Source organism: Thermobia domestica, chromosome 2, assembly GCF_964235325.1.
Source record: "Thermobia domestica chromosome 2, izTheDome1.hap1.1, whole genome shotgun sequence".
NCBI classification, from domain to species: Eukaryota; Metazoa; Arthropoda; class Insecta; order Zygentoma; family Lepismatidae; genus Thermobia; species Thermobia domestica.
Window position 1 is genome coordinate 370,413,341 of NC_137455.1, and position 27,147 is coordinate 370,440,487.

The following is a 27,147-nucleotide window of genomic DNA, read 5'->3' on the forward strand; positions in this document are numbered from 1 at the left end:
ATTTTTGTTTCGTTCTTTGTCGAGCTACTTTGCTCGAGCATACATATTTATATATATTAGTCTTATCACAGAGTTTATTTGTACGTTTCAAATTCGTTGTTGTCAACTTGCCGAATAATTTTTTGAATTTGGGAATACCAAGCACAGAATACCACTTCCTGTAAAGATGGAAAACAAAGTATATATGTTAGTTATTCTCTTGATGGTAAAACAATATTCTTTTTTGTAATTGTGTAACATTTACAATGTGAACATAATAATTTTTATTGGTTCCTTAATTGATATAACAATCAATACGTTTTATGTTTCTTAGTAGATTGGAGTTTGCCAGCTGTAATTTACACTATGTACGCATATTAATAAGCCTATAGTGTATAATTAGTACTTATCAGGCCCGCAACTAGAGGGGGGCCTGTCCCCCCTAAAATTTTCATGGCCCCTCAAGACCTCAATACAAAATGCTATTATTAATTAAAAAAAATCACAATTTAGATATCTGTAAGAGAATTTTTAATGACTTGGCCCCCCTATCTTATTCATGGCCCCCCAAACTTCTGTGTCTGGTTGCGGGCCTGGTACTTATATAGGTACTAAGTGGGTCGAAAGTAGCCTCATAGTTGTTTCAGCATTAGTTCACATTTTAGATTATTTTTTTTTTCAAACAGTAATTCCAAATAGGTATTCTATAACGTTGATCTACGTTTTAGAAATGTTACAAGCTATTTCCTCATATGTCGGTTTAGATTTTTATTATTAGACCTATTAATTACAGAAATTGCAAATAATTTAAATTAAGAGCGAGGAAAGTGGGTCGTAAAGCAATATTAGAAAAGTGAAAATGTGAAGCAAGTATCCACAGCATGCCAAGGAGCTTTAAGTATTCTGCCCCTAACTTTACGCCTATCACATAAGTAATAAATTTAAAAGCACAAGTTCGATAGTTACTTTACCGATCGATATCTGGTCTTCGTAAGACTTCTATGACTGGAGATTATCAGATGAAAGTGACTAACGTTTGTCAACAGTTCAAAAACATATATACCCACGTCCTGCTGTCGCTTACGGCTGGTACATGGTCTCTTCAAAGACAACCCTAATTGCCGATTGCAGTTCTGCGAACTGATGCGTGACCACATCGGTTTGGAGCCAGAACTTTTTGATAAGATCATACGTGCTTCAAATTAGCAGGTCACGTGAACAGCCACAACTGCGTGTGCTGTGTAGATGATAATCCTTGTGTTACAATCATTTCATAAGTGAATCATCCTGACATCATAGTGTGGTGTGCAATGTCCAGTGGAGGCGTTGTCGGATCAGTTTTCTTTGATGAAACTGTGGATGAGGAAGATTGTCTACAAATGTTTCGTGACGGGGTAGTGCCATAACTCAGTACTAGAGCTAACTTCTGCAAACTGTTTTTTTCTTCTTCTTCTTCTTCACCAAGACAGAGCATCTCTCCACTATGCTTAGCAATAAAAAGAAACTACGTTAACCATATCTTTCTACAGGGTTGGTTCGGAAATAGCAGCATCAAATGGACACTACGTTCACTTCACTTAACACCAATAGGTTTCTTTTGGAGGGTGTAGGAAGAAACAACTTTTACGAGAGAAATCCCCATACAGTAGATAAATTTTTAAAAAATATCTCAGAAATATTGAAACTGATGCAGATAAGATTTTGTGACGTATTGTAGACCTATACCATAATATTGTGGAAATGTTCAAAGTATGCTGCAATGTTGAAGGTCAATTTGAGCACTTAGGAGATTACACTGTATTAAAAAAAAAAAGTAAAGTATTAAGTGAATATACATAGACAGTACTCAACAAATATGGCTGTAACAAATATCTATAAATGTGTCATGCACTGCACAATTATAAAAAGTGTAATTCTATTTTTGGCTCTTTCCGTATAACTACAGGTGTATTGTGACACTTCTTTGGCGGAGCATCAGCGCGTACGAATTATTGTCCTGGTGATGAAGATTTGTTAACTGACATTTTTTGATTCTGAATTCGGACGCAACACACCTGAGAGCTTCAGCTGTCAAATGTTGTCTAACTTGCTGCGACTCATAATCTAAAATTAGGGGGGCACGGTGGCTCAGTGGTAGAGCGTTCATCTCTGGTGCTTGGGGTCCCGGGTTCGATCCCAGCCCCCGCCAAGTGAACCTTGTGGTGGACAAACACCGTGCTCGTGGTTTTTCTCGGGGTCCTCCCGTTTCCTCCCACTTTCTTCATTCCACCATTTCACTCATCTCTCATTATCACCGTCTCCTTTAGCCTAACCGGCATAACCGTGGGACGTAAAACTCAAAGATTTCATTTCATTTTTTTCATTTTTCATAATCTAAAATTTGGGATTTGGTCTACTAACGCCATTTCGTCCCAAAATTTACTATATACCGTGTATACAGGGTGTTTCAAAACAACACCGACAACGTTTGGAAGGTGATTCCTGACACCAAGATAAAACAAAAAGTATAGACCAACTTGGATGCACAAATGCTTCCTTTCGGAGTTATAGGCTGCCGAAAACATGAAAAAATGAACTTTTAAAGGTAAATAGCTCCAATACTATAGGACCTACCCTAGTCGGGTCAAGACTTCATTTAAGAACTAGTATGTGCCCTATCCAAATATCCATGTTTCAGAATCTTGCGGTACTTCTGCAACAGGTTTTACAGAGGTAGTTGGTGAGTACTTCAAATTATATGTCCTTAGTGAAATTCGCTCTATAAAAATTGTTGCGTGAGTACTCTTATATCAGGCCTCATTTCAAACCAGTCTTCGCAAAGTGTTCGTGGGTAACGATGGGTGATGAGTCTGTCAAGAAAAAAAAATGTGGAGGATAGATAATTCTAAAATGGAAATTTTCGTCACTGATTTCATCTCAAAAAATCAATAGGCTATGTATGTGATATTAAATATTGCAAACTAAAACAACTTTCGTTGCATTGACGTAAACTGATATGAAATGAGCCCACAGAGGTCTTTTTTTTTTTTTTTTTCGATTACTTCGTTTGAAAGTGTAGTTTAGGCTTAGAAAAAATATTTACAGTTATGATCATCAAGTTTAGTACGTTATTATGATTATTTAAAAAAAACATTCTGGTATTTTTCTTACTCTTCACCACTTCTCGATTTTGATGTCTGTTTTATTTATCCAACAAAATTGTCAAAAGGAAAAGAAAACCTAGCTGATATGCTTTTAGTGCAAACCCAAATTTGCGTTTTGGTGAAGACCAGAATTGAGAGAATTGAAGAAGCAGTTAAAGGCAGTGAACTGATGTCTAGAAAGCCAAATAATAATGGTACTGATACACTATGGACTGATCACGGGATCTCCCAGTGGAAGTATGGCATATGGACAATGATATTGCCTGGATTTAAAAAATGAAATGAAATCTCTCAGTTTGACGTCCGACGATTTTATGCCCTTTAGGCTAAGGTAAACAATGATAAAGACAAGCTAATGATGATGGAAGAATTGGTGGAATGAGAAAGTGGAGGACACGAGAGTAGCTCGAGAAAACCCACGGTCACGATGCTGTCCACCACAAACTTACTTGGCCGAGAATCGAACGAGGGACTTCACACACCAGACTTTATTACTGAGCCACCGTACGCCCCTGCCTGGATATCATATGGATAAAGGAATTCCTCATATCTTCCTTTCTGAATTTGTTTCTTTTGCTTAATATGGTTTTCAAAATATTTTGTCTTCAGTCTCGTGTCCCTCTGCATATTTTATAAATTTGACAATTATTAATTACAAGAAGCTTGGTTACATTAATATCATGAAATTGTTTTTATTCAACTTACCTATAAGCATGGCTCCAAATAAAAACATAGGGACGACGCAATTTAAGTCAATGAGGAAACCAAATACCACGTTCCCTAGTAACGCTCCACCTCGTCCAAAGATCAGAGAAAGTGCCACTGCCATTACCCTGAAACAAAGTGCAATATGAACATAGTACATATATACTAGTAATTAGAGATGCAAGGGCTCGGAAAAAAAACTGCTTTTTTGGAAAAAAACTCGGTTTTTTCTGCTTCGCTTTTTTGCTTGGGAAATTTTGGGCTTTTTTGAAAATTCTGCTTTAAATTGATAAACCAGATTTTGTTTCGCTTCTCTACAACACAAAAAGTCACTTAATTAGAGGTTGATGCCGATAATAATATAAAACCTCGAAAATAAACCATGAATTTCGAAAAGATATTTCAAACAGTTTTACTTCTCAACATATTTACATTATGAATTCCAAAGGATTAACCAATGTATATAATAAGATTTTTTTTTAACCTCCTACATACAAAAGTAAGCAGGGTTGGCAAGAGCCATGATTGTTTTTGAAAATGCCAAAAACCCGTTTTTGGGGGGGAGTTTAAACTAGGCTTTTTTGGTTTAAACCAGGTTTTTTTTGGGTTTAGATATTTTGCTTTATGTATTTATATTACATATTGACAGAAATAAGTTTGTTTCGCCTTGGTGTTACTATGCAACAACGGGGTTATGCTGGAAAAGGTCACATAAGCTTAAAGAAGTCCGGATAGTAAATTTCTTAAATTGAGAAACTCCCATCCTAGCCATCGGGAAAATCCCGTCATTACTCTAAATGTAAAACAATAACGGAAAAAATCCTGTTATTGCTTTGCATGTAAAATTTAAAGGTCAACGTATCATAATCAGTACGCTAAAACTGAGGTATTAAATTACAAATTTAGTGCGTACATATCATTGAAAGTACAATCCAAGCTAATGTTGGAAGCTACGTAGGCAATCGATAAATTTTGTCAATTTATATCAGTATATTTAAGCAACCTTGGCTTCTTTATAAAACAACAGGCATTCAGGCATGCAGAAATATACAATTTAGTTTCGTTTCGTATGTTCAGGCTTAACATCCTTACGTAATACCGAGGTTATCAAGGAGAAGACTTTCGCTTAAAGTGACATCCGAACCGCTACTTTGTTTACGCATGAAAGAAGGGTTGTGGTTCGACCGAGAATTGAACATGGGACACCTTGATTAAAAGGTGAAAAGGAAATAAAAGTAATGCAGATGGTTTGATGTATGGAAACGTCACCATGAAGTTCACACGATTCGCATTTTTCGTACCTTTTATTTTTTTTTTTTTTCGGTTTAAACCAGTTGTTTATTTTTTAAAAAAGAAGAAAAACAGCTGGTGTAAACCAGCCAACCCTAAAAGTAAATACTTCTTTTAAAAAAATACTCAAATAAGTAGCAAAATTCTATGTAGTATTTTTACTTCAAAATATTCCATACCCTCTTTTTGGAACAAAATAAAATTAAAATAAAACATAAGAAAAATACTTAGATTGTTATGATACACTTAAAGGCTGCACACCTAGAGCTTTTGGTTTTGTATATTCTTGAAATTCTACAGTTTTATATAAGCACCATCACGGTTTATTCAGTCCTCAAGTTTTCTGTATTTTTAACAAGAGGGATTGAACATGAAGGGTGTGAGATAAGAACATGGTAACCCATAATTTTACTATTTTAAGAAATTAGAAATTTTCAGCTGCACAGTCCATTTTGAAAGTCGGAAAGCTGATTTTTCACATAAGTCTATACATGAGGGATTAAACGAAGCGGTATGCGTTGCTGCCTATCTGATGCTGCGTAACTCAGCAATTGAAAATTTGTTAGTTACCATGTTCTTGGCTCACACCCTTCATATCATTATGGAACCCTCCCCACCCCACCAATACCAAAAAAAAAAATAAATAAAAGGACTACGGAATATATTTAAGTTAAGATAAATACAACTGCACAACAAACACGATTGACTGGAGCTTTTGCGCTTCTATCGAGAAGTCCGGAATTCAACTCAGCATTCGACCATTCTGACAAAACTTTTCTTCATTCCATCTATGAAGTAGAAAATAGTGTGTGTACTGTGAGTTGGCTGACTTCATTTCTTATTGTTTTTAAATCGTTATTATTACTAATTACCAGCAGTGACAGTTTTGCGAGGGTTAGGGGGGGGGGCGCGGTCTTTCGGACTGAAGCCTGTTCCCCAAAATTACGGAATGTCGAAAACAAACGAAATATCTATTAGTTATGCCTTTACTCATAAACTTTAAGCTGCCGTCAAATAAAAATTACGAATGTTTAGAAAAACTAAACATTAATAAGAAAAAACCCTCCCAAAATACTTTTCTAAATCCGCCACTGATTCTCAGTATAAAATGATCTTCAAGGTTGTATCCGGAAGATTATCGCTAAATATATAAACGAAACGAAATACAGTATTAGTTATGCCTGTACTCATAAACTTCAAGCTCCTTCCAAATAAAATTAGGAGATTTTAGAAAATGAAACAGAGAAACCCGTTCCAAAGTACGTTTCTAAATCCGCTACTGATTATTTGTATAAATTACTATTCAAGGTTGTATCCGGAAAATTATTGCTAAATCGTTGTACAGCTACAGTGTAACAGAAATGTGGAAGTACGGTTAGACGGATATATTGAAAAACGTACGCTTTGACGGATATATAGAAAAACGTAAGTTTAACTTCTGCGTTAGAAGCTAGAGTACTAAGCTCTTACAAATGAAACAGACGACAAACTGAAATGATATCGAGAAGAAAAAATATCGATAACTCAAAAGTTAAAATAAAGTTAAATAGCCTCTAAAATTGCCTTCAAATACTACATTCTTCATGTTAGCTTTAATTCGTAAAACATGTGCTCCATCCATCTTGATGGTGAATTTTAGAGCGAAATATGGCATTTAGGTCATGGAATTCTTATCTAAGTATAGAATATACTATAAGAAAGCTATTTAGATAGAAAAATCATGAAAATGAAAAAAGCCAAAATTTCCAAAATTCTCGTTTTTTTCCCAAAAAAGCCGGCTTTTTATGTGAAAAAAACCATCGATTCAAAAAAGCCGGCTTTTTTGCATCTCTACTAGTAATAGCTTACTCAAAAATTCGTCAAGCTCTCAAGTTCCTGTAATATCAGATGTTTGTGTATATACAGCATGGTCCGGAAGTGAGCATACCCCTAATTGTATTTCTTCGAAGACAACGTTAATGGACATTCTTACCTGGAGATGCTTAGTGGTGATTGGTGCCTCAACTGGAAGAAAATGATATCAAAGACACTGTTGTGATACAGCAGAATGGAGCACCAGCGCACACTTCGCGATTCACGTGCGCAATTACCCGAATCAGACATATCCTGGCCGCTGGATTGGAAGAGGTTGTGCATCTCTTCACCAGCTCCCTTTGCCTGACCTCCAAGAAGTCCCGATCTGACGACACTAGACAATGCTCTCTGGGGTTTCATAAAGCAACAAGTAAGAAACGCTCGATATCACACAACGCAGGAATTATGAGTAGCTGTGGAACACGCCTTCACCGTCGTGACTTCGGAATATCTCCGCAAAACATCTGCGAGAACTTGGCGCAAAATTCAGCTGTGTTACGACATGGGTGGTGATCATACCGATGTTTATGACTCTTAAGACTCTTAAGACGTCAAGGTAACTGTGTTCTATCATAACATTCTACCATAAATAACACTATACTGTTGAAACTAATCCCACTTCCGGACCACCCTCTACATACCGCTTTATCGCTAACCTACATGAAGCACTACTAACACTCACTTAAATGAAAATAAGTTTGTAATTACTTACACATGAAACGAAATGAAATCTTTCAGTTTTACGTCTCACAGTTATGCCTGCTAAGCTACAGAAGACTATAATGATGAGAAATGAATGAAATGGTGGAATGAAGAAAGTAGGACGAAACGGGAAAATCCTGAGAAAACCCACTAACTCTGTGTTTGTCCATCACAAAGTACACTTGGCGGGAGCTGGGACCGAACCATTGACTCCACGCACCATACGTGAACGCTCTACCATTGAACCACCACCGTGTCTCCTTATTTATATAAAATTCACATGTAATTATTTCATGCCAAGCATAATATAGGCCCTAAATTAGAACTAAGATAGTCATTACGTAGAATTTAGTCAAAAGTTACGGTTCAACCACTCAATTTCATTTCCTTTTAGGACAAGCGTGTTTCTAATATATATATTAGTAACGTCCCACAATTATGCACCGAGGCTAGGGAGACAACAGGAACGTAGAGTCCATTAAGACATTAGGGCTAAGAGTATTCAAATATTAAATAAACTCAAAATAATTATCCTAACCATTAATATAACATATTGTATTAATATACGATATATTTTATAATGCTCAGTATACAGGGTGATCCAAAAGTGCGGAAACACCCAAATAGAATCAAAACCTAAGGTTGCCACGAGACCAGACACAACATGAGACTAGCAAATCTTTTTAAGACAAAACACGAGATGAGACATGGTTTGCACGAGACGAGACAGAACTATTTCAGACGAGCATATCTTTTCGAAACGAGACGAGACATGCTTTGCACGAGACGAAACGAGACAACCAGAATTCTCGTCTCGTCACAACACTATTCCCTTCTAAATATAAAAATACTACTTGAATTACTGGCTGTGCTTCCCGTCTCTACAGCTTCGGTTGAACGAACCTTTTCGAAGCTGAGACTAATTAAAACATATTTGAAGAACAAAAAAAGATAAAATATGTTGAATGAACTAGCTTTGCTATCTATTCACAGAGACTCAATTTTACATATCACTATTGATTGTCATTGACCATTTTGCTTGATCTGAAAACGCAAAACATTTATAATTCGTGAAAAAGATACACTAGCAGAGTGTATTATTGTCTGTCTAGCACTTTCTTACGGTGACACAAATGCTTCTAACTGTGACAGATACTCCTACAAGTGACACAGATACTCCTACAAGTGACACAGATACTTCTACAAGTGACACAGATACTTCTACAAGTGACACAGATACTCCTACAAGTGACACAGGTACTCCTACAAGTGACACAGGTACTCCTACAAGTGACACAGGTACTTCTAACAATGACACACAATTATAACAGTTACCCAAATACACTACTTGTAACAATAGCTAATAAATAAAAAAGATGTCCTTACCTGAGACTTGTTGGAAATATGTCGACCATAATACAGTAAATGGCACTGGAAGCGAGATTGGTAAATGCTCCAAATATGCAGGAGAGAACAAGATTTTGGTCGGCATTTTCGACGAAATACATTCCAAAGGCACAAGCACCAGATATAATATAACTTAATACTGGAAAACAAACAAACAAAAAAAAATCATTAAACTACATCTTCAGCACAGTCTTAGCATATTAAAAACAAATAAGGCCATCTTCTCTCGAGTTATTTATATAGTGTATACCAAATATTTAAAAGAAATGTTAGAATACGATTGGAGTATCATTCGAGAGCATGTTACCTACTATACCTCAAAAACCTCTTCCTTAAGAAATATGATAACTTTAAATCAAATGACTGTACTGGCCAGGGTCCACGTCCTATCCACCAGCAGGAGAAACATGAGCCAAATATACTATGTAATAATGGATATATTATGTATTTCACTAAGTAATTGGACTTTTATTCACTGGCTGTGTGAAGAACTAACTTCTTTGTGTTTTCTGAAGGTTGTCATCAGTCACAATGGTTGTCTGGTGAACGTGCTATTTTCTATAGGTCTTCTTCCTTTGTTGCAGGGCGATCACTACGCGCAATGTTGACCACTGCTTAATGTGATGCCCCTCAGCAATGTCTGCCTACATGTGTTTTGTACGTAGAGCTTCAACGTAATTTCCTTTCAAGTAATATCAGATCTGAGAATAAGACGATATGGAAACTAGTTAAGTTCAAATGGACTGGTATGGTTACTGATGAGCAACGACATATCCGAAGCAGATGTGGAAGTAGCACGTGAATCAACTGAATGCAGTTTTAAATCTGTACGTTCTCTTGCGCGAAAATTAGTCATCTACAAATCCACAGTGAGTAACGTACATCACCTGTACAATGAGGTTTGTGAGGAATGTGTGTGAATGTGCATTGATCCGTTAGAAACACTGTTGATCGACGAATTAATAAAACATGTGCTTTTCGGCAATAAATCTATCCTCCACTTAAATAGACACGTCAACCAGCAAAATTATTGCATTTGGAGCGACAAACTATAAGTGGACTTTATTGAACACGTATGAGATAGTTCCGAAGTCAACTTAAAATGGGTATCACACAGAGAAAAGTCTATGGACCATTGGTTAAGAAACTGCGTTATCTGGATAATCTAACCGAATTCATGTAACCTCAACTTGAACATGATATCCTTAACACGGTTGTTTCAGCAGGATGGTGCTCCTCTTCATTACACTGTATGGGATTATTTCAACTAAGTGTTTTCAAATTGCTGGATAGCTTGAAAAATCATGAGCAGTGAGGGCACTAAACTTTACCTCATTTTTGTGAGAGGACTTTTCCAACTACACGTCTACAACATATCGCATATACCGGTACGTACATCAATACCTTTGAGAACCTCAAAGATCGAATTTGTCATGCAGTGTCAGTGGTCATGCTTCCACTTCTGGGAGAAGCATTCCGTGTAACCGTAGATAAATAGAAATCAGGCAAAGACCATTGATGGGACACATTCTGAAGGGAACATGTAATGTTATAACCATTGGAACGAAGATCCAAATGGTGTAGTTGTGATTGTAATTATCATAGTTCATACACAGATATATATACCGATCAGTTATTTCAATGTTTCCCCTTAGTAACCGTTCCTTATTTTTGGAACACATTGGATGTAAAATCAAGCTAGTTAAATTAGAATGTCTCAAATTTTGGAAGAGGGTTTTTCGTAATTATTTTGGTTAAACTTTAGCGTATGAAATATTATTTAGGCATGGAACTTAGATTTAGCAGAGTTATCAAGAAGATGGATTAAAATCGAAGGTTATAATTATGCAATTCTTCACAATAATTAATAGCAACAGTTGAGTATCATCAGCAATAGTACCTCAGACAATCAAGTACACACAACACATCGAAAGCAAATAGTAACATGCTTTAAATTAAGTGAATTTACCTAATTTAAACAGATAAATGGCTTTACCAAGTTTAAACAGATACAACTGTTTAAATTATTACAACCTGCACTAATTAAGTCTTCCAGGTGGTAGTAAACATGTTGTACTATTAAATTCAGTAAATATGTTGTATTAGTAAGTTTTTTTATATAGTAAATATGTTGCACTACTAAGTTGATTATTTGTCTTACAGTCTGTAATAACATTTTTCGATTTAAGTCTTATTTTTAATGATTTGTATACCACTGCAAATAAATACGTATACATATACAGGATGGCGCCGACCCGACTGATACATTTCAAACTTGCGCAAGCGTAATAACTTACATTAGTTGGCTGACTAGGAAAAGAAAGAGGAAAGAACGTTATATGGTCAGTCGCAATGGAACACAGAACATTGTGTTACCTCAGTTCGTAGTAATTACGAAACGAAGTCTGTGCCAGAATTGCGGGGCTTTAATGTTGGTCGACTTGGCCTTGGAGTGAAGATACATCCTTGGTTTGAAGAGACTGGTAATGTATTGGATGTGAAACAGAGCTCCAAGAACAGTGCGAACTTCTAAGAATGTGGAGGGAATGAGAACTAAGAATGTGGAGGGAATGAGATCTTCTAAGAATGTGGAAAGAATGAGAACGTGCAGACACCGACATTAAAGTTTCGTCTGATAAAAAAAAAAAAAAAAACCGTTGCACTTCTGGTACAGACAGTTTCGTAATAACTACGGACTGAGGTAACACAATGTTCTGTACTCCAATGCCCCATTGCGACTGACCATATAACGTGTTCTTTCCTCTTTCGGTTTCCATCCCGCCAACCAATAACTTATTATGCCTGTGCAATATTCAAGTTTGAAATGTGTCAGTTGGCTCAGCGCCACCCTGTAATTCTTAAAAAATAGTACAGAATTTAAAGACTATATTTAATACATTTAAATTTCTATTTTATGTTATATGTCTCCTCGGTGGAAAATCAAACCGCCGTCTGAAGTTTTTGACTCGTGTTTATTATAAAAAATCATTTTCGTTTACTTAACATGAAAGATCAACTCTCGAAGTATTTTTCGAGTATTTATTATTACTACTAACAATACAATATTGTGTACTACGTAATAGTATGTAGCATTTATTAATAGAATTAGTATACTGTAGAGTCCCTAAAACTCGGCATTCTATAACCTCGCACTCGAGGATGACTCGGCAACACACTATCAGGGCGAAAAAAACCGCGCGCGCAGACTCGTTCAAGGTCATTTCCCCTTGTGCGTGGGTCTCTTCTTCTTCTTCTTCATCATCATCATCATCATCATCATCATCATCATCATCATCATCATCATTATTATTATTATTATTATTATTATTATTATTATTATTATTATTATTATTATTATTATTATTATTATTATTTTCGCGTCACACTCCCACTTCACCACCATGTCTGACGCCAGCGCGCGCTCAGCCGTTCAGTCTACCTGCAACCTTGGCAAGATTAGTCGATTTCTTAACCGCGTTGCGTAACTCGATGGGAGTGAGTGTACTGTATTGTTCAGAGTTGTTTCAAAGTGTGTGGGTGCTGTACACTACAGTACTGTATTTTCTGAGGAAACAGTCTTACTTATTCTTTTTTGACCCCCATTCCCGATAACCCGGCATTTTCACAAACTCGGTCACCCTTCGGTCTACATTAGGCCGAATTTTCGGTACTCCACCGTACTATTTAAAATTCGGAATCGAGCCAAGTTTTGCCAGAGTCCGAGCATAACACGTAAGTTATAATTCCCTAATGTAACATTTATCAAAACACGACCTCACCCTTGTTCCTCAAATACACGACCGAGGCTTTATATCTTCAGAGGTCGGGACTTTATGCTTCACTTTGGCTGCACAAATGTATTCAAGATTTTTTTTCAGTCCTTTGAGCTTTTGACGGGTACATTCGACGGAATGATGAATGTGGACGTTAGCTCTTTTTAGTGTTCCGTTCTTTAATATTTTCATGTCATTCATTTACCAGTAATTACGCTATGAGGAACTTCATTCTATTCGAAACCAAATATCGTATATTTTCCTTTTTCTTTTTAATCCATGTTCTTCCACTTTCCTAGCTGTTGGCGGTACATTTGACAGAACGTTGAATTCGGACTCTCACTCAGCCGAATATATCATTCCAAATCTTTCTTTCACGTAGTTCTGTTTAATATATGAGGATCCTAAAGCAGTCTCTCTCGATTTTTTAGGGACAGGGTATGGCATAATATCCTTTGTTAAGTGTATTCGCGGAACATTAATATACGTGTTTAGCAAGACTGCGACAGATTCTCACTAACAGGGTGTCTATTAAAATTCCAAAATGAAATTTCGTGACCTTTTCTTTACCAAATCATAAAATTGTTTAACATTTTCAAGAGCGAATTTGGGTGCGAATTAGGCCGAATTTTCATCCATGCGATACAAAGGTATTTTGCTTGCGATTTGGTAGCGTCTAAAGCCGACCACAGACATTTTTGGTGGTGAATTTTGACGTTTTATAGAAAAATGTTTTTATTCTGTACTTACATTTGCACAGTTTAAAAATATCGTGACCCAAAAGCTAAATTTCGTGACTTTTTCGTGACTTTCATGACCGTTTTCTGATTTCGTGACTTTTTCGTGACCGATAGACACCCTGACTAATTACTAGTGTCTTATCTTAAGCATCTCTTGAAAATAAATAGTTTTAGGCCTTTGGAAACTTTATATGCTCTCTTTTTTAAAATCTATATTGTATTATTTTCATTTATTTTTCACTTTCATTGTCACGTTTACCTCAAACGTTCTACTGTACGACACACCGGTTGAGAATCACTGTCCTAAAGCATCCGTTGTAGTTAAGAGTATCTCCTACAAATGATGTTAAAAATACGTATATATCAAATTTAAAATTCTTCAAGTTCATGTCGTTGAGTTCAGAATAGGTGGCCGTGGTGTCGATTCAGATACTTTAAGCAAAAGGCAGGCCTGTTGTTTGCTTAAAGCTATTTTGTTCGAATTTTTCCTCTTATGTTTCACTCTTATTATTCATTCACATTTGTTTTCCATCAGAAGAGAGGAGTAGTAGTAGTAGTAGTAGTAGTAGTAGTAGTAGTAGTAGTAGTAGTAGTAGTAGTTGTTGTTGTAGTAGTTGTTGTTGTTGTTGTTGTAATAGTTGTTTGTTTGTTTGTTTGTTTATTTCTGTGCTTTCAAAGTACAGCAAATTTTAGACCGTGTTTCAATTTTACATGAATTATGTAGCTGTCATAAAAAAATCTTAAAACCCTATACTATTTCTCTATGTAAACATAGTATTGAAAGGGAAATACAACATTTTTTTTTCATCTTGCTAGGAGTTAAACTATGTGCAACTTTTCTGGGTCGTCTTGCTTGCTATCTGCTATCGCCCTCCCGCTGAGAAAGAAAAAAAAAATCAGTTTCGCTGCTTCCGAAACAACGGAATTTTTTGGACAGGAAGGGAAAGCGTGCCAAAATACACGTTTTTAATGAGGAAGTTCACTATTTGTTCCCTAGAGTGTAGTGCTGCATGGATGGAGATACCTTTCTTGTTTTCAGAAAGTTGTAATGTGTAAACAGTAAATAGAAAGATCTGGTTGCAAGATTTCTTTTATGACAGCTACAAGATTCATGTAAAATGGAAACGCGGCCTTAGAACTTGAAAATTTACAATGCTAACGGAATATACACGTGTTGTTATCTGAACTTATGGCTGGCAAGGAAGGAGGTTGATTGATTTTCTCCAAGCGATTAAGAAGAATTTTCCCCTTTTTGTGGTTAATAGTGGGGAGGTTTTGTACCTCGTCTCAGCAGGAATGGCAATTTAATTATGTTCCCTTTGTGTGTCTGAATATACTAGTAAACCCACGTTGAGCATAAACAGAGCTATGTCTTCTCGGGGAATTTTATAGCCAGGGACGTACGCAGGGGGTTGGTCCTGGGGTCCGGACCCACCCGAAATTTCTACTTTTGTGTAAATTTAGCCTAATTTGAGGGACAATTTTAGGAATTTTAATATAAAATACCCTTATATTAAGTTTGGATCCCTCCCGAAATAAATTCTTGCGTACACTACTGTTTATAGCAATAGAGGGAGAATTTTCTTCCAGACCACTTCCTGAAATAAATCTTCTAAGCCTTTTTCTCCCAGTTAGCAGGGATCGACATGTTGGATAGTTGTCCTCCACCTGTTTCTATCTTGTGTCATATTCACTGTGACACTCCACTGCACCATGTGGTTCTTAATGCACTTCTTTGGTCGGGCTCAGGCTAGTTTCTTCATTCAGTTCTATAGCATCCATTCTTGGAACTATGTATTACAAAGGTTTTCTTAATACTCAAACGATCCCAGTCTACTTTCTTGCAGTTTCTACTACCTTTACCTTTCACCTTTACTGTTCCAAGGATCACTTCATTCTTAATTTTGTCCTTCCGCGTCACTGCACACATCCAACGCAGCATCCTGAAATTAGCATTGCTTATATGGGTGTCAAAAGAAGTAAAGACAAGGAGAATTAGAAGGTAATTGGTGTGTGACAAAGGGCATTACTCTTACATCAAAACCAAGAGGACATGCTTCTGAATTGGAAACAAGTGACCTGCCATTAATTGATTGAATAAACTTAGTACTGGTACTAGTAGTAGTAGGAGAAGAAAGAGGGTGGTACTAATGATTATAATTACTACAAGTAATATACATACCTAAGAAGAATTTTATGCCAAGCTTATTGACACATAAAGGAAGCCAAATACTGGGAGGTATCGAAGCTAATCCTACAATCAGTGTGTTCCGATAAACAGAATTTTCAATGCTGTCAGCACAGAACATCTCCTGAATGTCAGTCGTATTCTTCAACACAATGGAAGCCACCTCACACACGGAAGCCGTTCTGTTTGGATATTGTTGATAGAATGCGTCAAATCGCTTAAACAGTTCAGGAAACCACAACATCAGTGTATAATAGCTGAAAAAAGAAAAGGAATGTTAAACACAGTGGTTTTTGTTAAATCTTATGGTTTCTTAGGAACAGCTTTGGACATAACTCATAGAAGTCTTAAATTTCTACACTCCTGTAGTATTAGATCCGTTTTCCATACGGTTTTATCTTAACTTTCTTTTCGAAAAACGTACATTAGCAAATAATAGAAGCATATCAATTGTTTGGTTGAAGGCTTACGTTTTGAGATAAGACTGCGTATATAGCTTCAAATGTGATCCAAGCCACGACTCGGAACGATGAAAATGAAATATTTAATTTTTATGTTCCACGATTACACGCTTTTGTTTAAAGGACATTGGTAATTTATGAGAGTGAATAATTGTGAAAGAATTCATGAAATAATAATCTGGAAGGGAACTAAAGAACACAGTAAACCCACAGACATTATGATGTGCACCACAAATTTGCATAGCCTGAGGTAAGCGCTTTACCACTGAGCATTTCTATGGTTAATCGCTCAAGCACCGCTGTCACAATACCTTTAGATATAAAATGATTAAGTGTTTGTCATGCGCCATATTACGATGGATTTCAATTTAATTATCATTATAATTATGTCCATATTGAATTAGTTACTTTTCACAGGGAAACAGGATGAAATTTGAAAGGCTCAAATCAAGGACAACGTCAAGAAAAAATAAAACAATGTAAAATTCGATTGTCTCGAAAGTTCTACTGCAATTAGTATAATTATAAATACCCAAAAGTACCTGAAGAACTATTTTCACTTACAAGACTCAGCTCAGATAACTAAATAGCAACAAACGAAAAAGGAAGAAAAATTGAGGCCTTGCAAGTAAAACGTAGACAAATTCCCCAGTGTTCAGAAAATGCTGTCTACAATGCACTGAGCAGAGTAGGTTAGTGGGTCGGAGTGGGCCACATCTTGTTGACTCACGTACCACTGACCCACTCAGAAATCTTGACTCATTTCATCAACGACCCACTCCGTCTCTGGATACGCGTACAAACAGATAGGTGATAAGTACTGTTGAATAATGACTGATAAAATTAGTTGATGTGGAAGGATAAGAAACATCTCTTAGAAAACTTATAAATATCGTCCACCAGTAGTTTCCATGGGCTGATTTTGAACCTACTCGTAAAACAATTGCACCTAAAGTGAGAGCTTTACTATTGGTGCAGGAGATCCTGATTCGTTTCTCTATGAAAGTCTAAAGAGAGTGGATTGCAAGTTAATCACAAATCGATGTCTTACAGATACAAGTAAAACGGATGCTTACTTTGATTCGAATCAACCAACCTTCTTGAACTGAAATATTGTACCTCAAATGCGTAGCATATGACCATCAGTTTTAAAACTTGTAATATTTATATTTCCTCTAAAATACCTTCATAATCTGTTATTGAAAGACCTTTCCACAATGTTTTAAAAATTATAACTTCAGAAGAGTAACATTCTACGAAGAAATTATCTTTCAGCTGAAAAAGCGAAACAAAATTTCATCCACATTGTCATGGAGAGTTACCTACCTTGCCTATAATGTAAATACAGTAATGTAAGAGTGACTTTGATCTGACAGAAAATGATCCTGTTAGGGTCGCCATTTTAATAACTGATGTGGAGCCATTTAGGCGACACTTACGGAAGTACTCTTATATACTACTGAGAATCCCACTCAATGTTCAAAACTTTTTCTACTGTTTATAAATACATATCATAGAAACTGAGTAAGCGATTGCGGCAAAATTTCTTGAAACGAAAGGTAGTGTTTCAAAGAGTAATCTAATTTTAAAAAATCCATTTCTAGGACAATTCAAACTATTTATAAATAGATTTCAATTATGTGATCTTACCTTGTCATCAAACCAAATTGTATTGTGCATGTAAGTACGGTCCATTTTATCATTGGATACTTGAACAACCCTTTGCTTTGTGTCCAAATATCTGCTAACAACGAACATGCTGCCTTCTCACGCTTTTTGCAATGTCCAAAATTTGAATTTTTGTCGACTGGTACGTCCTTCTGGAGATTTTTAATCTAAAATAAATAATAATAACATATAAATTACTCTTTTTCTCAGTTCCCGCTCAACTAGTCAATACAATGTATTAAGTTTAAATGTTCAGAACTATAAAGTCACGTAATGTCGAAAGATTTTATACGGTTTTATAGTTCAACCACTAGAATCTTCAACGAAGGAGTAACTAACACATAAATATACTTTGAATCTTTATTATATTCTCGATATTCATAATATTCAGCAATTATCAGGAGGAGGGGTCGCTGAGATGAAGAGTGACAGTTCCGATGACGTTTACATCCAAATGTAGTCCACAACAATGATATTTAATTTTTACTGTCATTTTTACCAAACACATGACGTAAGGAGTTGTGTATTTAAAGTTTTTATTTCAATCCAGCGAAGCAGGTGATCAACATTAGTGAATGTGCCGTATAATTTGTCTGTACAATGGACTATTTTGTCAGTGCTTGGATATGTGACCATTTGTTACAACAATATGGTGCTTACAGTTACAGTTCATATATCGTGTGACGAAAATTGTGGAGATACTTAAAAAAACAGAACACTCTTTTTAAGATGTCCCGTTTCGTGGAACAAGCGATGTGTTTACCACATTTCTCTTAACTTAAAGTTCGAAATTACGATGCCAGCTCTTTGAACTTCGTCCAGGAGGTTAGATACTTAGTTGAGACTTGCAAGTGAAGATATTTGAAGTGGATTATAAAGTTTTAACGTGATAAATATGTTATAAAAAGATACGTTAATATAATTATTAATTCAAAGTTCACAAGGCACAAAATACGGACTTTATTTTTTTTTTTTAAATAAACTATCTGTATCAAAGTACTAAGAAAATAATCTTAAAGAAAACAAGAAAACTTACTGGATACCAATCTGCAGGATTTCCCGTATTAATACTGTAGATCCTCTTGAAGACCATAAGAGCTGCTGAATATTGTCCACTGTCCATCAGAAACTTTGGTGTCTCTGGGAGGAACGCAAGACACACGGCAATCACTAATGATGGAACAGCACAAACAGCTACAAACGCATTCCAGGATTTGAACATAAAAATCGCAGATTGATAACTCCAATCTTGAGGAATAACAAGCCATGCAAGTCCTGAAAAAATAGTTAAGAAAGAAGTTGTAGATACAGTTTCATGAACTCCCTAGTGGTTGATGAATTCAATATTACTATCAAATCGAAATAAGCGTAATATTTAGCTATGACTTAACTCCTAGAAAGATACATTGAACATGTTTTTATAATAAATACAGACAGAAATAACCTATCCCTGTGGTTAATACGAAGGGCAATGAAAAAGTTCCCGGAATTTCGTTGTAACTATATTAAAAGAATATAGGAACTTAATCATCTTCAAGATAGGCTTGTTGAGAACACAAACACTTGTTACACCCTCCTGCCATTGCTGGAAACAATGCTTAAGGTGGATCACCACCCGGAAGTCAGTAGATATTTTAGCTCATTGCCTTAACTACTGCGCAATGAAACGTTACATATTATTAATATTGTACTATAAGATAGAGTATTATTTCAGCTACATCACAAGACCCTGATTCATTTGGTTCTCTCTCCTGATATCGAAAAATGTAACAAATAAAAGAAAATATTTAATTCGTTTTACAATGAGCACACAAGATGGCACTTGCTGTAAGATTTTATTAAAAGTGTTCAGTTATACGAAATGTTTATTTGTATGTGTAAATTATTTTAAAATAACTATCTTATTACGAAATAGATATATTGTTTGACTGTTTTTCGTGTTATGTTTGATATTTTATTTAAATATTAATTTACATTTAAGGAAATAGATTTTGAGACGAAATTTGCGCAGAGCGCCATAATGCGGGAATGTCAAATTTGTACGTTTACTGTAGTAGTCACAATAAGAAAATTCCTGGATTCTAGGGTTGCAGTTCGAGAAGGGGAATTACGGTAAGGGTCGATAAATAATTTCTCCAGTAAGTATCTAAGCAGAATTCCATGATTACTCCCTTTATTATCTAGAATCAGTAAACACTCGACACTCTCTGGCAATGCCGTACTACTCAAGCAGTGTTTAACATAGCACAGAGAACACCTAGTGATTCACCTTAACCCGCGTCAGGTACCATGGGGTCAATTTTGACCCCAAACACTTATACTAACAAATATCCTTCATTAGGTAAACCCGAGCACAACTCTGTAGTAAGCATAATTCCTGTCTGAAACCAAAGTGAAAATACAAAAAAAAAAGCAAAAAGGCTAGAAGCAATTTCGAATGTATTAAAAGTTACAGCACTGTGAAGAACGTGAAGAACACTGGGGTCAATTTTGACCCCATGGTACCTGACGCGGGTTAAAGCCCTGTTTTGGTATGTTCCGAAGAACGATGGCAAAAGGGCTCGCAGAAACGAACATCCCGGATTTAGCAACAGCGGATTTCTGGCTTTTTCCCTGGATCAAAAAGGGCCTCAAAGGTAACAGTTTTGTCACCGTAGAAGCCATCCAAACCAAGGCGACGGCTGTAGTTCGGAACATTCCAAAACAGAACTTTCAGCGTGGTTTCCAGCAATGGCAGTTGCGGTGAAACAAGTGTGTGTGTTCTCAAGGAGCCTATTTTGAAAGTGTGGTGATAATTAGTTACATCCGGGGTCTTTTTACTGCCCTTCGTAGATATCCTTTCTGTCTGCATGTAGAGAGATCTGGGGTGTTTGGTTGAAATCACATCCTTCGTTAGGCCCAGTTATCTAGTTCATTTCCTATTTCCCATTTGTATGATCATTACAGTAATGTCAAAATCAGAATCTTCCATACACTTTGATTCTCCAATAACATTACAGTTATTTCAGAATTTGTTCTTTCTGTTACATAGTCTTTATATAAATTATAAATACCTGGTAAAGCTATAATTCCTGCAGTCCAAAACATCTGCAACCAACATAGAACTGTACTTTTCAGCCTTGCAGGTTGAAATTCTCCCAAATATGGAAATACAATACTTGTGGCTCCTGACACACTGAAAAGTAAGATTAAAAATAATTATTAATGGGGATTCTATGGATATTTCTCTACCACTAGTTTTCAAGGCGTGATTTTAGAAGTAAACGCATTGATTGTCAGACGAAGTTAAATTAACATAATGTTCAAACATTGATTGATATGTATCAATTTTCTTATCAGTGATATTTATATGTAATTTTAAAATTGTCATTAATTCATCAATAAAGGTTTTAATACCTTATGTATAATACCAGGGAATATCAGAGACTTAACTGAGTCTACAGCAAACAGGAACAAAGTTATGTGTATTCTTGCCAAATCCTATAGGCATTTTTGTTCTCGGCCGAAGCACCCAATATTATGATCCAACTTTCCGATGTGCCCAATTACAACGTTTTTAGACTTCTTTGCTATGATTAAGTCCTCTCAGATTCTGTGGTCGCTTCCATGATATAAAGTCTGCGACTCAATATCGAAGCTACTTCCTTAATTGTATTTATGATTCACACCAACACTATAAACACTAAATCTCATTCAAATAGTAATAAAACAAGTAGCCCTGTGACGTGTACAACACGTGTGTTTGATTTCTTTGGCATGACATTGCCTTAATATTGAAATCAGAAGTGATACTAGATCTCTACCACTTCCAGTTTTAGTAGGGATAGAAGTTAAGATTATTCTTGGGGTGCTTAATTGATTCCAGAAAACCACTTCTCGCTATCAATTACCATTTTTACTCTGCAGCGATCAACGTTGATATAGTGATCAACGTGAAGTAGTTGATTGTACCACTTCCGGTTTTAGTTGAGAGATTACAGTGAAGATGGAATTTATTCTTAAAACGCTTAATTGATTGCAGAGAAGCGTTTCTCGCCATCTATTACAATCAAACAGATCCAGGGAGGCGAAGGGTCATTTGCTTCTTCATCGGCACAGCCATCAGTGTTGCAAAAGCCCGATGACAAAGAAAATAATGTCTTCCACAACTACCCGCAAGCAGGCACGTAGCCAGGATTTCGTGAAGGGGAGGGTCCGTGACATGAAATACTGTGGTCATCACAACAGAGGCTCGATCATTCTAAACTATTTTACTGGAACATATATTGGTTCGTTCAGCCAGGATTTCGTAGCGGGGGGGGGGGGGAAGTGACATGAAATTCTGAATGCCCAGGAGCTCGATGAATCTAAATTACTTTACTATCAACATATATTGGTTTGTTAAGACAATAAAATGAGGATATGTTGGTAAGTATTTTAATAACAATGAGAAATCTCGAGTAAAATAATTTTTAAAAAAAAGTGCTGAAAAAGGTTTTACAATATTTACATCCTTCCTCTGTTTATTCAAATATAACAATTTTTCTTTCATTATGACCCCAATTATTATAAAAGTACATATTCACAATTATAAAAAGTACATACTCAATAATGCCTTGTAAAATATTTTACAATATCTGCGTTCCTTTCTCTGTTGAATCAAATATTAATAGAACTTTCTTTCCACATAAATTTTTGTTTTCATTATTCCGTCAACTACTGTCTGTTCAAATGACAGGTTAAAGGAGCAGTAGAAAATTGTTTTTGAAATAACATGTTTGATACTGCAAGGATGCGATGACGAAAATTTATGATAAAAAAATGTCCACGTTGTTACACAACGGTACTATACTTTCGGAAGCTTGAAATCTCCCTTGAAATCCCCCTGACTAGTAGTAGAAATTCTGAATATTCCGTAACTCTTCTAGAAATTCTGAGAATTTCGTAACTTTTCTAAAAATTTCAAATTCCCTGACTCTTCCAGGATATCTCGCTCACCTCGCCACCATGTATTTCAAGTAATACAAACCTCCTCATAAGAAAGAATAACCAAAAGCTTCCTGATTTTTTAAAATTTTTAACACGATCCTTCTTTTTCTCATTTCGTTTTTTCATCCTTCCTTATTTTTTTCATTTCTTGTCTCGAAGGAGGGGGGAGTCCGGACCCTCCGGACCCTTTCCTTGGCTACGTGCCTGCCGCAAGAATCTTTCAGATCCGTTCTCTGACTACAGTTTTTACTCTAAAGCGATTAGCGTTAAAATAGGAAATAGTTTATTTCTGATTTTGCAGCCACTTTCGGTTTGAATAGAGGCTTAAGAGATAAATTGAACGCTAACATTGATAGCAAAATGGCTGTCACTTATCCTTTTGGCTCTGTACATCTATGAAACCAACAGTTGTAGTGAATCCTGTTGGGAGATTAGCAAGATGTACTAAATTGCGTTAGTATTGGTAATATGAAACTGATTAAAAGTAGAAAGAATTGTATTGACTCTGCATGTTATATTCGTTGATATGACTTTTGCAAGAAGGTACGAAATATTTGTTTATATTGTCCAAATTTTGTGTGTGTGTTTATATTGATATATTGAGTGAAAATCATATTTGTTATTAAAGTACGTGTCCAGTGGTACATTTTGTTAATGATTTATTTGCAGTATTGATATATAATTTATATATGAGAATGTTAATGTGTAGTTAGGCCTATTTAGTAAACCTAACAGTATATGGAAAGTTTCTATTTAACTATCAATTGCAGGACATATATGAAATTTGAAGAGTAGTAACAAATCCCTATTATTCCCGGATTTATTTATTTATTTAACAATCACCAGATACAGTACAGATCAGAAGCCATTTTATACTGGATACCTAACAACAAAACAATGGAAAGAATTTGGGTAAGTTTGGGCCAGGGCCTGTTTAGTAGGTACCATCCCGGCATTTGTCTAGTAGAACTGAAGTATGACCTGGAAAACCCCAGTCAGGATCATCAGCAGCGGGAATCAAACCCACGACCTCCCGAATGCAAAGCCAACGCCCTACCACTTGAGCAACTTTGCTCGGTAATTTTCATCTAGAAAGCTAAAAATGGAGACAAAATTTATTCTTAGGACGCTTAAACGATTGTAGAAAACAGTTTCTCGCTATTTATAACAGTTCTTGCTCTATAATTATGAACGCTAAACCGGAAATGGCTTATTTCTACCACTTCCGGTTTAAATATCACCTTCTCAAACAAACTCTGTTCTTAGCCTTTGAACCTCTACATAGGAGCTAAAATTAATGGTGATCTGTCAAGTATTTCTCGAGATTCATTGTCACTCGGACGGACGGATACATGGACAGACTATAAATGTACACTCATGTCCAAAATTATTGTCGCATGTCTACAACTATGTTGTTCTACGAATATAATTTGATAACGAATTCGCCCGGAATTTCTTATAATGTCTCGTAATATGCGTATAATCGGCCAAGACATGTATGTGGCAAATTTCATGTCAAAAGAGCAGTAAATAAGAACAATAAAACGAAAACAAAACTTTCTTCTCCATTTAGCAACATTTTGTTTTACTCATTCTAAGTTTCGTATTTATGATTCTTTTTCTATGAAATTTACCACAAGTATACATTTTCCGATTATAAACATAGTATCAGTATTACAAGTGCCCTACAACATCATTATTAAATTATATTCTTACAAGAAGACAGTTATAGATATGCGGCAATCATTTTGGACATGAGTGTACGTAATTGAGCTTTGGTAAACCACATTCCTTAAAAGTTACTAAATGGTTAAGTTTCTTGTTAAATAATGTTGACAATGACTTACGCAAACCCATTGAAAAATCTGAAGATGAGGAATAACCCAAAATACTGGGAAATACTCGATGCGAAACCACATACTGCATCCAACATTAGAGCTCCGAAAAGAAGCCACTTCCGTCCTTTTACGTCAGCCAAGGAGCCCCAGAAATACGAGCCCATAACCATACCTGTAAGGAGGAAAAGTAATAACATTAAGTTCAACGAAAATTCATTAATTTCTTTTCTTTAACTAATAATATTTCATTCGCAGGAATTGTAAAATTAAGATTTAAAAACGAAAGGAAGATTGGATTTGTTTAACCCTACGTACACCAAAGGATTACGCGTAACGCTGCACACCAAGGGACAGTTTAAAAATGTCCACCACATAAATCAGAAAATGTAATATGTTTCTCTATTTTGTGCCTTCAGCTTTATAGTTAGTACATAATGGAGACTAATATTACATTTTCTGGGACAGAAAATAATTATTTATGTGACAGATACTTTTTAATTCTTCCTTGGTGTGCGGTGTTACGCGTAACACCCTTGCTGTACGTAGGATTCCACTTTTAATATTATTACTCTAAAACCAGAAAGTCTTTTCCGTTTAAGGTATGACACTTTGCGTCAACTGTACCCGTAGCGACGCCTAGTGTCAATCTTCAACTTTAACTGGATATAACCTGATGCACATGATGGTAACACGTTACACCAAGGGAGGGTGTTTTATGTCCACCATTATATATATTTTTTTTTTTAATTTTGGGTTATTTTCTAGAAATAAGAAATATTGAATGCCCGAAATTAAAATTTATATTCTTTTCGACACAGAACTTAAGTTATGACATGATACTAAAGAAACATCCATACAAATTCTTATCCTAATAAAAGTGTGCAGTTTCTAACCCACCTTGGTGTACGTTGGGTTAAGCAACATGTACTGTAATAGCACTTTATTTTAGTTCGGGACGGGGGGGGGGGGAAGAAAAACGAACAGTGGTGCAGGAAAGACTACCCCGAAAGTATACCCCGACTAATACATCTCTGTATTCGTAAAACACTGTCTCGTGGACAACCTTGAGTACTCCCCCCCTAATATTTTATTTTCGCCGGCGCTTATGACTAAGAACCTATATATATATATATATATATATATATATATATATATATATATATATATATATATATATATATATATATATATATATAAGGTAAACGCACCGGATTTCGACAGGTTAAGGACTTTTCTAAAAATCAATCGCCTATTGTGGCCATAATATTGGTCGGTGTTAGCCATTTTTTTTCCTTGAACTGTACAGTCCCTACTAATACTAAAAGTCACTTCAAGGCTCAAATGTTAATGTTAGAAATTTTTATGAAACTGGAACTCGCCAATGGAACCCGAATTCGACACACTTCACCTTGTTTCAACAGTTGCGGTACCTGAAATCGACACCTTCAATTACATCCATGTAAAACATTAAGTCTGCAATATTAGTAATAGTAATCTCTTCTCAGCTTCAAATATTGTTTTATTATTATGCAGAAATAATCAGACGGACAAAAGAACACAACATAAATTTTCTGAACTGAGTAGTTACTTCGATGATCCTCAATTCGACACGCTGGAACCTGATTTCGACATCCCATGTCGAACTGAGATTACAAGTATCGGAGAATTATGCAACAAATAACTCTATGAAAAACTTTGAACATACTTGTACGTTTAGATATTCAGTTAAAATTATATTTGCACTACTGAGCATGAATTCGACAACCTTGTCGAAATCCGGTTCACATTATGAATAAAGGCTCGTGTTTTCGACAACCCCCCGTTCATGTCACATCACAACCTTTGTCCTCACAGAAGAACACAAAACGCACTGATTGAAACTCCTTTACAACATTAAAGTACTACTATTTGCTTGAATCAAACCTAACTTTAATAAAAATCTTTGGAAAATAACTTGCAGTTTTATGTTTTCCTTAAGATTATGTGTTTTTTCTCGAAGGGTGTGTCACACACACAACAATGTACTTCTTTTCTCCATACATATGACTCATCTACCGTAACCGTGCTTTTGACACGAGAAAAGACACTCCCATAATGTTGCCACTTCTATGCACGATTGCAGGGATGACATCTTACACTTATTTCACATTTAAGCACAGGTATGTCGAATTCGGGTATCTGTCGAATTCAGGCGCGTTTACCTTATATATATATATATATATCTCAGAAATTATTTAGAGAAAAGTCACACTGAGAATCAAAGATCATTGCATTTATAGATGAGGAAGACTATATAACTCACCTAAAAGAGGTGCTGCATTTAGCCATCCTTTATCTTCTGACGCCATCCTGAAGTCGCATTGTGCTGATGGCAATACAAACGATAGAATAGTGATTCCTATTGCACTGTTGAAGTACACAGCTCCGCATA

At 35.8% G+C, this 27,147-nt stretch overlaps 1 protein-coding gene across 1 annotated transcript; it reads right to left on the bottom strand.

The window, feature by feature from the left end:
- On the bottom strand, positions 1-27,147 carry LOC145679899 (synaptic vesicle glycoprotein 2C-like). The gene is made up of 9 exons (XM_081750410.1): positions 27,019-27,147; positions 24,726-24,888; positions 20,964-21,085; positions 18,947-19,185; positions 17,893-18,077; positions 15,776-16,038; positions 9,060-9,219; positions 3,828-3,955; positions 1-158 (listed from the first exon to the last, which is right to left on the bottom strand). The coding sequence occupies exons 1-9, from the start codon at positions 27,062-27,064 to the stop codon at positions 103-105; spliced, it is 1,362 nt and encodes a 453-aa protein (XP_081606536.1). The 5' UTR covers positions 27,065-27,147; the 3' UTR covers positions 1-102.

Coding starts and splice junctions, on each gene's coding strand:
- LOC145679899 (XM_081750410.1), bottom strand. CDS start 27,064: ATGGCGTCAGAAGATAAAGGATGGCTAAATGCAGCACCTCTTTTAG. Junction 18,078..18,946: donor ATCCTGCAGATTGGTATCCA/GTAAGTTTTCTT, acceptor TATTTATTTTAG/ATTAAAAATCTCCAGAAGGA. Junction 9,220..15,775: donor TGGCATAAAATTCTTCTTAG/GTATGTATATTA, acceptor TTTGTTTTCCAG/TATTAAGTTATATTATATCT.